Here is a 14,529-nt window from a genome sequence, read left to right on the forward strand (position 1 = left end):
TTTGCCTGATTTCAGGAAAAATTGCTGTAAAAACACTTTAAGTATGGGGTTCCATGTTAAAGAATACTAAATTTGCCACAGCAAGGTTAAAAATCAGTACTTTCATCGCCATGTCTACATAAATCACACCATTTTTTAAAAAATAACTTTAATTCTTGTGAACAAGCTCAATAACAAATTGAGCAATGTAAAAAAGAACAAAGAAAATAAAAATCATATCCTACTTCTTAAGAAGTAATTACTATTAACATTTCAGTGTACATCTTCCCAAACATTCCTCTGTGCCTATTCATATACAAATTAGTATAAATAATTTTATGAAATTGAATCATATTATGCTTGCTGTCTTATAATCTTTTCAATCTAAGATAGATGTTATTGGTATCTTTCTAGGTTAATAACTCATAATTTATTAACCAGTCACCATGGATGGGCAATTAGTTTGCATCTAGATTTTCGTTGTTTAAAACGATTTTCTGGTCAATATTCTCTTCTCTAACGTGTGATGATCTCTTTCAGATAAATTCCTGTAAATGGAATTGCATTTATTGTTATCAAGTTGTAGTTCAATTAGTTCATAGACAAGAATAAATAAAATGTAAATAAATATGTATGTATGTTTGATTATGCATGAATGTATAAGAATTTGTTGATCTGTAATTTGCTCATAAAATCACTTATCTTGAAAAGTAAGCTACACATTTAAGTTATTTCATTATCAGTTCAGATTCTGCCAAAAGTATGTTTTCTGTGTAGCCTGATAACTACAGGTACAGAATTAGTGATCTTTCCCCAAATCACAGTTAAACTGAAGTCCTAAGAAAATTTGACTGTTGGCTTTGTAGCTCTCAGTGACTCTCTAGAAGAAATGGAGAGACTTTTGTTTTTCTCCATTGGTCTTACTGTTGGGGAGAGCTCCTTTTACTGCTTATTATTTAAATAGTAGTTGATAAAGCTTCCGAGTGGAGCTTTTGTAGTATACGATAGCATATCAGAACATGCAGAATACTTTAAAGAAATTGTCCTAAAGGTTTGGTTTGTATCATTGTTTTTATCTGGCTCTTTACTGCCCCCTCTTGATATTAAAAAATGCTCTGTTGCAGAATACATTGATTTCTAAAGCAAAAGAAAATGAAAGCCCAATTACTTGAGGTTGTTAAAGATTCTGTAAGATTTTATGTTTTAGAGAGTTTGAGGACTTCCCTGGTGGCCCAGTGGTGGAGAATCCACCTGCCAATGCAGAGGACGTGGGTGCAATCCCTGTCCTGATAAATATACCCCACATGCCACTGATGAACTATAATCCATGTGCCACACTGCTAAGCCTGTGTTGTAGAGCCCGTGAGGGCTGTTTCAACCATGTGACTTTCGGTTTAGTACATCCAATTTAGTTGTTTTAATCATAGACAAAAAAATATATGAACAGTCCAGTTAAAGAAAACATAGATAGTAAATTTTAACATGGAAACATTTTTGTTCTCACTACTAATACAAGAAATAAAATTTAAAGTACATTTAAAATATTCTTTATATGTATTAAAAAAATTAAAGTCATGTCCAGTGATAAGGTTTTGTGAAAGTAATACATTCATATATCTCTGGGAATATTGTAAATTGCTGCATTTTGGGTGGCCATATAACTTACGGAGTAAATGACATGAATGCGTATGTGCTCAGTGACTTTAATCTTGTCCGACTTTTGTGACCCTATGGACTACCCCTCCAGGCTTCTCTGTCCTTGGGACTCCCCAGGCAAGACTGATGAATAATCCTGTAGTCTTTTACTTGTGACTCCATTCCTAAGAATTTGTCCTCTAAAAGAACATCATTTTTCTATATGAGATATATAAAAGTGAAAAGAGTTATTGTGTGAGAGTACTAGAATTGTAGGTAATATTTAAAATTTCCCCCTTAATATTGATATTACTTGCTTTTAAATGAAGGGAGAGAAAATACCTACCTGGTATTTTCCAGGAATCCTAATCCTGGAAAATGGACTTAGATGCAGGAGCCTGAGGGCCTATAAACCCATGTCATATAAACTGGCAACTTTCTGACCTATAGGCAGTGAACCTTTTGAACATTTTATTTTGGAAGTAAATATCAGAAATTAGGTTCAAAATGGCAGGTTTTATTTCTTTTATAGTGATCACTTCATATATTTTAAAACAACAGGTGATTAAAAATAGCAAGACAGAAATCCCAGAACTGGAATTGTTTCCTCGCTATCTTCTCTTCCTGAGACAGCAGCCTGCCACTCGGACACAGCAGTCTAACATCTGGGTGAATATGGGTATGATGAGCCTGAGAGTGTTTCCTCAGCATTTACCAAGAGGTAACTTAAGAATGCAGCAAGAATACTGTGCATTTCCTTGAAAATAATAAAAATGAAAACCAATTTGCTCCAAGTCTGGTGCCACTATACTAATATACATTTTCATCTGTTTTCATACAGAATCAGAAAATCTCTTATGGGCCTTAGATCTACGGTCATGCGCAAGACTAGCTGGGGTAGAGGCAAAGTCCCAGCAGCAAACTGAAAAGGGTTGTTTCCTTTTCTGGCTTGCAAACATACAAAGATAATAAGCAGAAATGAATTTTACATACTTGGTTTCTTTGAGAACAAGCCATTGTAAATTATGTGCTTGACCTCAGTTAGAGTCTGCCAGCCAGTGACTGTTCTTTTCAACTCCACTCAGATTTCTAAGAAGTAATTTCTTAGGCAATATCCTCTTCTTGTGTGTGTGTGTTGAGTTTTTTGTTTTGGGGGGGTTTTGTAACAGAACATGATATATTTCTCATGGTAGGCCCAAGGAGCCTTTATAACAGATAATACAAAGGAAAAGATCTGGTTTTGAAAATGAAAGTGACACATTTTCTTCAAAAACATCAAGCCTATCAAAATGATATATAAATAGGTTTCCATTTTAATGTAATAGATGCAAAAAGTTCCCTTTTGATTTCTCTCTGAGGTTAAATTTTACCGATGGGCCAGGCTTGCTCTGTGCTTTTGAGTTACAAATATTTCTTCAGCAAAAATAATGAGTTCATCCATTTACACAAAATCTTGGACTGTGTTAACAATGCCATAATGTTATTATAATCACTGTAACTTATTATGCAAAAACCACCTATGAACCCAAACCAACCCTGTAAATATCATTCCTCCTTTGAAATTTAGTAGAATTAGTTTTATTTCATCATTAAAGATTATATTCAGATAATATATGGAAATTCTTACATGTACTGTTTGGATACTCTAGTGGCTCAGATAGTAAAGCGTCTATCTACAATGCAGAAGACCCAGGTTCAATTCCTGGGTTGGGAAGATCCCCTGGAGAAGGAAATGGCAGCCCACTCCAGTATTCTTGCCTGGAAGATCCCATGGATCTCAGAGCCTTGTAGGCTACTGTCCATGGGGTCGCAAAGAGTCGGACATGACTGAGCGACTTCACTTTCACTATACCAAAGCAGTGCCCTCAAACTTTGTCTTTAGGTAACACATTATAATCAAAAAACAGTGAAATAAGAATATCTCTGAAACACTCTTGATTTAATTTTCCATTGAATAATATCAATAGTATTTGCCTTTCTTTCATGGCACCCATAGTACATATATTTTTCAATTCTCTTTGAAAGATAACATGAGAGGCAAGATGTGTTGTTGCGCTTTTAGTAAGTATTCTTTATAACTCTTGTGCTGATCCTAGATTTTTGCTGCTTCTGTAAATTCCACTAGATTTTTTGGTGCTATTCAAAAGTATGAAATTATGTATAATAAGTGGCTGCCTGCTTAATGAGCTATGCTACAAAAACTGTCTAGAATTCAAATAAATTTCTTATATGGCTTAGGACAATAGAAATTGACTTGGACACTAGCAAATGCTTCTGAATCCTACAACTGTATAGTCATTATGCTCCAAATTTGTTCTTAATTTGAAATTTTATTTCTTACTAATTAGTTACGAAATCAATCATTAATCATTTTGAAGTTTATAAAAATATGCTTTCTTGCTGTAATCTTATAACTAATCCTCTGATGTGTATTTAGAGAAATTTGCCCTTTTGTTTTTTTCTAGGATTATCCTTTGCTTGCTGATAGTAAATGATTTGCTTTGCTAGAGTTTAAAAGTTAATCATAGTTGGGTTTTGTTCTCCATACGTAGTTTTCATCTTTCTTTCTAATTTATCACAGCCGTTTACTGGGCTCTTTTATTCCTTTTCGGCTTCCCTAGTTGCTCAGACAGTAAAGAATCCACCTGAAATGCAGGAAACCTGGGCTCAGTCCCTGGGTTGAGATCCCCTGGAGGAGGGCATGGCAGCCCACTCCAGTATTCTTGTCTGGAGAATCCCCATGGACAAAGGAGCCTGGGAGGGCTGTAGTCCACGGGGTCACAGAGTCGGACACGACTGAGTGATTAAGCACACAGTTTATTCCTTTTGAAGTGACAGGTTTCCAAACCTTACTACAGTTATCGATGACTTAATGGTAGCCTTTTTAACAGACAAAGCTACAGAAGTCATTGTTAAATGATTTTTCAGCCTATTTTAGGTGAGTTAATTCTTGGAAGCTCTGAAAAAGTAGATGATGCCAGTGCTTTTCTCCTCTGTTTAGTAAGTAAAGACTCAAAGCACATTTAATGGGAGGAAAAAAAGCTAAGTCACCATTGAATGGGTGGAAAATTACCTGGAGTGTATAATTGTACCCTTAATAGATTATATTGATACATTGAGTGTATTTTTGTTTGGGGTTGCTCAGTGAACTAAATATAACCTCTTATAGGCAGAGATGACCATTTTAAGCTAAAGCTTTTGTCTAGATTTTTGGCTGAATAGTTATCCAGGGTTTAGCAGATAGTTTTAGCAACCTGTTTTTGATTTCCATAATCTCTTGTCATGTTATCCCCCTTTTCTTTTGAAATATATGGTTAGACTTGATACATTCTTCCTTTAGTCTTTACTCTTTCCCTTTATTGCCTCTTTTTGTTTTGCACTTTGAGCCCTTCAGGAATTCAAGGTCATGTCTACTGTCCTCTTATTGAGTAGACAGGCCTTATGGTTCTCCTTAGTACCTTTCAATAGGGCAGTTTCTTCTTGGCTTACTTTAAAACTCTGTTGGCCATGTAGTATCTGTGCCTATTTAGAATTCTAAGTCAAAGTTTCTTGAGTAATTGTGCCACAGTGGACCAGGTAATTGGGCCACTTAATGAGAGTGAGGGATTAGCAATTCAAAGATAGTTTATTTTAAGAAAGTAGATCAGGTGAATCCAATTATCCTTCTGTGGCGTTCAAATCCAGTCCCATTTCCCAGTGTAAGACTCTTCCCCATTCTTTAACACTGAGTTTTGATTTTGCTATTGAGTATGACCCAGCTGAGGGCCAAGAAATCAGTGCTCATTATTTGCCACTCTTCTTGGATTCCAGATAGTGCCAATTATTTGCGTGTCTGATTTTGTTATTCTTCCTTTCAAAGTTAAGACTTACTCTAAGAGGCTTAGGTCTCCTATCTTCATTTTAAAGCTTCTTAAAATTTCTTAATTTATAAAATTATTAAATCTGTAATTCTTATTTCTCATTATTATTTCCTAAAATAGTATGGTCCCCATTACTAAAAGTGGTGCTTTCTCTTTTTTTAACATCTGCCTTTTTCCTTACTGTGATTACTATGACCATAGGAAATGTCCCTTCTCCGAATGCACCATTAAAGCGGGTCTTAGCCTATACAGGCTGTTTTAGTCGAATGCAGACCATCAAGGAAATTCATGAATATCTATCTCAGAGGCTGCGCATCAAAGAGGAAGATATGCGCCTGTGGCTATACAACAGTGAGGTAAGAGGCGTGTCAGTCAAGGAAAGTCCTCCTTGTTAGATCCATGTTTCATAAGTATGGAGGGTTTGTCTACATTAATTGTTCATGGACAGTACAATCTTAAAAAATTATTATTATAAAGTAACAACAAATATATCTTTTTAACAAATAGCTTATTTTGGATTTGTCTTAAAGTAAGGTATGCACATATTAAAAAAAAATTTAAACAATACGAAAGTATGTGGTGAAAATTCTTCCCATCCTCTGACCTCTGTCTTCCATTCTCCTTAGAGGCAGTGCTTTTAATTATTTGTGTATTCTTCCTAACACATGCAATATGTTTTCATTTTACTCTGAAATTGGATGGTAAGTAGTTTTAACCAGCTCTATATCCTAGTTCCTTCTTTCTTACATCCTTCTTTGGTCACCATTGAGAACTGAGAAGCAGTATAGTAAAGAAAGTTGAGAGCACAGCTCCTGGCGCCTCACTGCCAAGGATTAAGACCTGACTGTCTCTCACCTGTTAGTTAACTAACCAAGGACAAGTCCTGTAACTCTCTGTCACAGTTTTTCCATGAGTAAATGGGAAAATAATAGTATTTCCCTTAGAATAGTTGTAAGAATTAGGTGAGTTAATTTTCTGAGCACTTTAGACAGGGTGAGTGTCAACAAAATGTATAATTCTTTTGTATGGCATTTGGTTTTACATTTTCATTTCCTAGTTAGTGATCAAGGTCCATCTTGATCTGAGTTAACATTTTGATCTAAGTAAACATTTACTCAGTTTAGTATATACTTACTATATATTAATCAAAACTTCTTTTCTGTAAGCTGTTTAGAAAATCTAAACCTCAGTGAATTTTGGTTTGTGTGATCAGTCTTTCCTGGTCTCCCCAAAATGAGATACAGTTTTTTTAGAAACATAAAATATGTGTTTACAGAGTATAGATTGTCTCTCCCTCATCTTGCCACCAAAATTATAAGTACTTTTGAATAACTGTAATATGCTAAATGTCTGTACATGAGTTATGTACCTTCAAGGAATTTTTTAAATTGTCATTCATTTTTATTTCAGCATTTGTTTCAAAGTTAGTAATTAAATTAACAAAACATTTCCTCCTCCATATACAGAATTACCTCACTCTCCTGGATGATGAGGATCACAGATTGGAATATTTGAAAATCCAGGATGAGCAGCACCTGGTAATTGAAGGTACAAGATGGAAGCATACATCTGTATTAGATTTTTAGGGGAAGAAAGAAAGGTTTAATTACTCACTGATAATCTCCTTCATGGGCATTCCCAGATGGTGCAGTGGTAAAGAATCCACCTGCCAAGGCAGGAGATGCAGGTTCAATCCCTGGGTCGGGAAGATGCCCTGGAGCGGGAAATGGCAACCTGCTCCTACTTTGTTCTTGCCTGGAAAATTCCATGATGTTGCAAAGAGTCGAAGACGACTGAGCGACTGAGCATGACAAACCTACTTTATAGTTTTTTCCAACTGGTATTTGATCACTGTATTCTTCACAGTAAAGAAAACCCATTAAACCTTTATGTAATCCTTTTGTAATGGAATACTATTTAGATTGTTTTAAGAGGAAAAACATGTCTACATTCATTATCTGGCAAGGGTGGAAACAGTTGTAAAAACAAGTGAATTCAGTTATAAGTTTATAGTTTATTAAAATTTTCAAGCTGCCTCCTTAAGTTTGAATGAGGAGATTAACATTCTTGCATTGTTAGTGATGCAGGCTTTTCATTAGTCCTCAACACTGATCAAGAGAGCTTAGCTCAAGTAAGCATACATTTACACACTGGCATGTACAAATCATTGAAAATTTAGTGTGTCTTTTCTCAAGATTCATGAAACATTCCTAGCTGCCTTTGTATTAAAATGAATACTCTGGCAGCTTCACAACTTAAGAAAGAATTGTTAAAAAAGAAAGAAGAAAGAATTGTGATAGTTCCAGTGTTTTAGGCTTAAGAATTTTAACTCCTTCTATTGAAGGTTGAGTATAATTTTACTTCAAGTATGCAATTGAGGAATTAGTTTACTAATTAATTCTAATCACTGACTGTAAAGCCCCCTATCTAAAGAATTGGAATGGTTTCAGAGCCAATTACCAAAAAAAATTTTTTTTCAGTTTCTGGTTTAGAAATAAGTTTTTGTTTTTAAACAGAACACTTGAGTGGGTGTGATTTGATTGGATAAGAGATTAACACATTATTATCTTTCTAGTTCGCAACAAAGATATGAGTTGGCCTGAAGAAATGTCCTTTATAGCAAACAGTAGTAAAATAGACAGACACAAGGGTAAGTTTCTACTGTATTTATTTTTAAACAGATGATCTTAAAATTATTATTTTATGTTTTCTTCTTTCAACTGTTGAAGTGTTAACAAATTGTAGCTTTCCAGCTCAGTAGTGATTAGGTCCCCTCTTATTTTTCTTTTTCCTGAAGCATCACATTTCTTTCTAACCTTGCAATTAAATTATTTATTCATTTTAAAAGATAACAATTCTAGGAGAGAATTGTTTGAACTCTAAAAAACCGTCAAAGCAATTGAAGAGAATCATTGCTACTTCCAGAGCACAGATGAGCATAGATCCAGTAGATTATCATGATTGCTGGTGAGGCTCCATGAAAAACTCCTACTTTAACAGTTCAGGACCCAACAGAAAATTATTATCTCCATTTAACCGATTAGAAAAATTATAAAAATCATTGCATTGAATACAAATAACTGGTCTGTGACATCTTGCTGCAGCTAGGCTTCTGTTCTCATATTGTTTGTTCCAGTTCCGACAGAAAAGGGGGCCACAGGTCTGAGTAACCTGGGAAATACATGCTTCATGAATTCAAGCATCCAGTGTGTTAGTAACACACAGCCACTGACACAGTATTTTATCTCAGGGAGACATCTTTATGAACTCAACAGGTAATCTTCCTTGAGTCATTGGCTCTTAACTTTCGTAATTTTGATATGAACCCAATGTTACCTAAATCTGTTCTTTATTCACCCTGAGGGAGAAAATTCTTCATGCCCTGTTAAGCATGAAGTAAGCTTCCCTAGTGGCTCAGTGGTAAAGAATCCGCCTGCCAGTGCAGGAGACATGGGTTCAATCCCTGGGTCAGGAAGATCCCCTGGAAAAGGAAATGGCAACCCACTCCTGTATTCTTGCCTGAGAATTTCATGGCAGAGGAGCCTGGTGGGCTATAATCCATGGGGTTGCAAAGAGTCAGACATGACTGAAGCAACTAAAGGACAAGGACCAAATGTTGCTTCTCTAGTTTTGAAAATGTATTTTGATGTGAGAAAACAGATACTAGGCATTTCTGTGTTCACATGATTGCGATTTATAAGAATCATTAAACAATACATTTTCCTCTCAAAACTTGTAGGACAAATCCCATTGGTATGAAGGGGCATATGGCTAAATGCTATGGGGATTTAGTACAGGAGCTTTGGAGTGGAACGCAGAAGAATGTCGCCCCATTAAAGCTTCGGGTAAGCATGTTAGAATAATATAAAGGTATTAAGTCTTAAGCAGCTGTTTAATTTTCTTTGTTTTTTATATTTATCTTTTAATTTTAGCTTAATGTTTTTGGGTCTTTCATAGACATAAACTTTTACTTGTTCAAATATAAGCAAAATACTCTTATAGACATAGTAGATGGAAAAAGTTCAGAAGTACAGTCTAAATTTGGAAATTTCATTCATTTTACTAACTTATCAGGTATTTTACTTGTATATGTATACAAGTAAATATAGTGTGTGTGTGTATATATATATATATATATATATATAGTAAACTTTTCTTTTTTTGACCTTCACTATTATCAGTATTCTAACTGCAAGGTAGCCCTGAGTCTAATTAATGATACTCAGTACATTTCCCTGGTGGTCCAGTGGTTTAATTAGATTCCTTGCTTCCAATGCAAGGGGCCTGGGTTTGATCCCTGGTCAAGGAACTAGATCCCACATGTCGCAATGAAGATTGGTCTGTGTGCTCTAGCTAAGACCTGGTGAAGCCAAATAAATAAATAATTTTTTTAAAGGCAAGGCGAAAGCTTTTTAGGTTAAAAATTACTAATTATAGTAACTAAAAATTTGGCTACTTATCACTTACCAGCCACTATCTGATTACTTTATGTGTATTAACTCATTTAATCTTCTAAATGGCCCCATAATATAAAGCAGTGTTATGATCCCCATTTTATGGCTCAGGAAACTAAGGCTGATAGCAGTTACGTAGCCTATCCAAGGTTGAAAGCTAGTTAGTAAGTCCTCACAGTTGAATACTGGGCTATTCTGCCTCTAATAATAAAAGTTAGGATACAACAACACCAGAAAAGTTAATTGTAAAAGAAAACAGGGAATCTTCCAATGTGACCACATGCTATTTTAATATTTCCATCTTGTATCTTAAATAGCATCTGTGTACCTAAAGAACTGTTTGCCTATACTGATACTAAACCAGGACATGGGACTAGCCATAATACTTTTTTTAGTGGGCTGGGGGAGCATCATTTGATATACAGATTAGAAAAATTTCCTGATTATCCAAAATATGTTTGCTGAAATAGACTAAGTACTATATTGTTTGGGCTTCCCTGGTAGCTCAGCTGGTAAAGAATCCATGTGCAGTGCAGGGGACCCCAGTTCGATCCTGGGTTGGAAAGATCTGCTAGAGAGGGGATAGGCTACCCACTCCAGTATTCTTGGGCTTCCTTGGTGGCTCACCAGGTAAAGAATCTGCATGCAGTTTGGTAGACCTGGATTCAATCCCTGGGTTGGGAAGATCCCCTGGAGAAGGGAATGGCTGCCCACTCCAGTATTCTGGCCTGGAGAATCCCGTGGACTGTATAGTTTACTTATTCTCATGTCTCTGATTGAATTATGGGTATGGTCATTCTCAATTTTGGGGGCTAGCAAATAATGAGTTTGATTCCTTTTACATTTATAGTGGACCATAGCAAAATATGCTCCCAGGTTTAATGGGTTCCAGCAACAAGACTCCCAAGAACTTCTGGCTTTTCTCTTGGATGGTCTGCATGAAGATCTCAACCGAGTCCATGAGAAGCCATATGTGGAACTAAAGGATAGTGATGGCAGACCAGACTGGGAAGTAGCTGCAGAGGTTTGTCACTTTTGAGTTTCTAATGTAAGCACAGATAAAATATTCTCGCCCCAAATAAGTTTTATGCAACTTAAATGCTGACTAAAGTGTTCTGTGATCAGAATTTTACTGTGAAAATGAAGGAATTTTATAATTCTCTGCTTATTTCTTGTTCCATAATCCTAAAACAAAGTATCCTTAATGAACATAGAAAAATGTTTCCTTTTCACATCACATATTTTGGGGAGAGGATGTAGGAATAATTATTCAGTAGAACTTTAGGAGTCCCCATAATTGCTGAAGTAATGTGTATAGTGACTAATAAGCATATTTTATGTGCCTTTAATGGACAAAGAACTCACCATTGTTACCATGGTAAAAAGAAAGAAAAGAAAGTAGGATTTTTCATCTGAATTTAGTATTTTATATATTGAGCAAAAAAGAAACACATTCTAAGGAATTTCCTGGCAGTCCAGTGGCAGAGTCCACTCTCTCATTGCAGGGAGCCCAGGTTGGATCCCTGCTTAGGGAACTAAGATCCGAGTGCTGCATGGTGTGGCCAAAAAAAAAAGAATTACATTCTATTCAGTCACTGGCTTTCTTTACTTTCTCAGCAGGCAATATAGTTAAAATTACATACCTGACTTGTAAATCTGTAGACAGAAAGCTTATCTTTGAAGGAAAAATTAAGGATTATAATCTTGACATTAAATCTAATACATTTAACCATTGCCTTGAATTTTTGGAGAAAAGCTTATCTTTTGAATTTGGAGGGGATAAAAAAGTTCTCTAATCTTTTTTCTTGCTAGGCCTGGGATAATCATCTAAGGAGAAATAGATCAATTGTTGTGGATTTGTTCCATGGGCAGCTAAGGTCCCAAGTCAAATGCAAGACATGTGGGCATATAAGTGTCCGATTTGACCCTTTCAATTTTTTGTCTTTGCCACTACCAATGGACAGTTACATGCACTTAGAAATAACAGGTAGGTCACAAAGTTCTGAAACATTATTTAATTCCTTTGTCTATTACCTGGTATTCAGTCAGCTTGAATTGGTAAGTTTAGTCGTTTGTTTATAGTGAGTTCTCATAGAGATTGGTAGTCAGCATGTTACAGTTTTTTAAAAATTTTATTGGAGTATAATTGATTTACAGTGTTGTGTAATGATAACAAGTCTGGTTTCAGGCATGATTTGAGGTTTGAAAGACTTGAACATGCCTCCACTTTTGTGCTCATTGAGTTCTCTTAATTTTAAATGTGCCAGAAGTTCTCTTGAAAAATCTTGCAAAGCCACTCACACTTCTTTATTGGGTAAACATACAAAAATAATGATTTCACTTAATATTATTTTAAACACTATCTGCTGTAGTGTGTACATATAAAATAAAAATTCTAGACAAATGTTTACTAGTTGCAAGTCTCACACAGGTTGAAGCTTTCAGTAAAACCTGAATTTTACTAATAAAAATCTTTTCTCTTTACTAGTTATTAAGCTGGATGGTACTACCCCTGTACGATATGGACTAAGACTGAATATGGATGAAAAGTACACAGGTTTAAAAAAACAGCTGAGCGATCTCTGTGGACTTAAATCAGAACAAATCCTTCTTGCCGAAGTACATGGTTCCAACATAAAGGTGATATTAACTATTCTCTCTGGGAAACCCTTGATTCCTTCAAAAATCACGATTTTCTCAATTAATTATTGTGTTAAGTGACCAAGGGAGATAATAAAACACAACGAAAACTGGAAAAAAAATTGTAATGCTTTTCATTCTAGAAGAAACTAAAAGAGTTGTCCACCAAACTAAAAGAGTAAAATGATGGTGATATTTTTAAACAAGAGAAACATGGAAGCCCAGAGCTACCTATATGGAGCAATCTTCCTATGTCAGTACAGTCTAAATTTACCCCAAGGACCGCCAGTGCTTTGTTTTACATCTCTTATGTGTTACTACTTTTCCTAGAATTCTTTAAGTATTTTATGTATTTATGAATGTGTGTTCTTAGTACTTATTTATAAATATATATACCTGGCTTTAAACACACTAAGAGGGTAAAAACAAAGTGATGCAAATCACTTCTTCCTCCATACCAGCTAGAGAGAGAAGCAATTCAATAAATAAGTTGTCCTAAATTGAGTTCCTGCCATTGGTATTATTTATATTCATCTTCAGGATTTTTAAACAAACTCCTGCCTCCTTAACATTTTTTTTCATATGAAATGCAGAGATGAGATCTTTGGGGATTTGGGGTTTAGATTTTTGAAATGAAGGGCAAAATTTAAGTCAGTTATACACATCATACTTCCTTCCTATGAAAGGGGATAATGGTTCCTCCAATAAGGTTAGTTTTCATTCAGTTTATCAAACCTGCATCTTTTAGTTATTTTAGAAAATTTATTCAGACATCTTGTTTGCTTTACTGGTAAAAGAATCTAAGACATTTGCTTCAAATATATCAGAGATGATTCTCCATTTTATCTGAAACATCTCCCTCTTCTCCTCTTGCTTCTTTTTCTGTAGAATTTTCCTCAGGACAACCAGAAAGTACGGCTCTCAGTGAGTGGATTTTTGTGTGCATTTGAAATTCCCATCCCTGGATCTCCAGTTTCAGCTTCTAGTCCAGTACAGACAGGTAAGAGAGAACTAGAGCTATTTCTCATGATTTTAGCTTTGAATAATAGTCTAAGGGTTGTCATTCTTTTTTGGCTTTTGTTTAGGCTAAAAATATTAGAGAAAAAGATTTACAGCAGAAGAATTTTGACACCTGTAGGAAACCGTAGTGATCATCTTAAATTCTTCATTTTATTGATGAGGAACCTAAAATTCAGAGAACCTAAGTTGGATAGATAGTTCTTAGCTAAATCTACCACTGGAATTCAGATCTTTTAACTCTCTTATCTAATACTAACATGGCAACAGATGGTATGAGAGAAATGTGCTTTAGAAAACAGAATAGTGAATTTGACTAAAATATAAATTTGTTTATACTCTGATATTTATATGGTCATTCATATAATTTAATATGGTCATCCAGTTAGTCTTCTTGGCCATCGTCTCTTCATTGTTGATAATTAGATTTCCCAGCTATCGAAGGCTTCAGAGAGAAGGGGGCTCCTCTCATTAGTGCTCAGTAGATAGTACTGATGGTGGGTTTTATTGCTTTTTTGTTTATATCATTTATATCACTGTCCTATAGAACTCTCTGCAATGATGAAAACTTTCTTTAATCTTTGCCATCCGATAGAGTATCTAATAGTCACAACTGTTTAGCATTTGAACTGTGGCTAGTAAAACTAAGAAAATGCATTTGTAATTTAAAAAGCAACCTCTTTCATCAGTTATAACAAATGTTTCATTCTGGTGGGGGAGAGTGCTAATGGGGGAGACTGTGCTTGTGTGGGGGCAGGGAGCAGATGGGAGTTCTCTGCAGGTGTTTTTAAAAATAAAATGTAAAATATCTGGCTAGAGACTACATGGAGAAATGAATTTTTTGAGGATAAGAGAAAGAAAAGCAGAACTATTTTCATGCCACAACATAGGACTGATAAAGATTGTTGTAAAACTTCCACTTATTCTTTCTAGCAGTTACTCTT

The 14,529-nt window shown here is 35.2% G+C and overlaps 1 protein-coding gene across 2 annotated transcripts in view; it reads left to right on the forward strand.

Moving 5' to 3' along the window:
- The window catches only part of USP32 (ubiquitin specific peptidase 32), a 198,125-nt gene that overhangs the window by 160,249 nt on the left and 23,347 nt on the right, over positions 1–14,529 (forward strand). The window contains exons 16-25 of one of the 2 annotated variants that reach the window (XM_069602726.1): positions 2,176–2,293; positions 5,676–5,830; positions 6,941–7,022; positions 8,050–8,124; positions 8,611–8,749; positions 9,214–9,319; positions 10,779–10,952; positions 11,741–11,915; positions 12,417–12,568; positions 13,457–13,568. In XM_069602726.1, coding sequence (XP_069458827.1) covers positions 2,176–2,293; positions 5,676–5,830; positions 6,941–7,022; positions 8,050–8,124; positions 8,611–8,749; positions 9,214–9,319; positions 10,779–10,952; positions 11,741–11,915; positions 12,417–12,568; positions 13,457–13,568 — 1,288 coding nt within the window. Of the gene's footprint in view, positions 1–2,175; positions 2,336–5,675; positions 5,831–6,940; positions 7,023–8,049; positions 8,125–8,610; positions 8,750–9,213; positions 9,320–10,778; positions 10,953–11,740; positions 11,916–12,416; positions 12,569–13,456; positions 13,569–14,529 lie in introns of both variants that reach the window. The other variant, XM_069602727.1, reaches the window with a different exon arrangement.

Source organism: Ovis canadensis, chromosome 11, assembly GCF_042477335.2.
Source record: "Ovis canadensis isolate MfBH-ARS-UI-01 breed Bighorn chromosome 11, ARS-UI_OviCan_v2, whole genome shotgun sequence".
Lineage (NCBI taxonomy): Eukaryota > Metazoa > Chordata > Mammalia > Artiodactyla > Bovidae > Ovis > Ovis canadensis.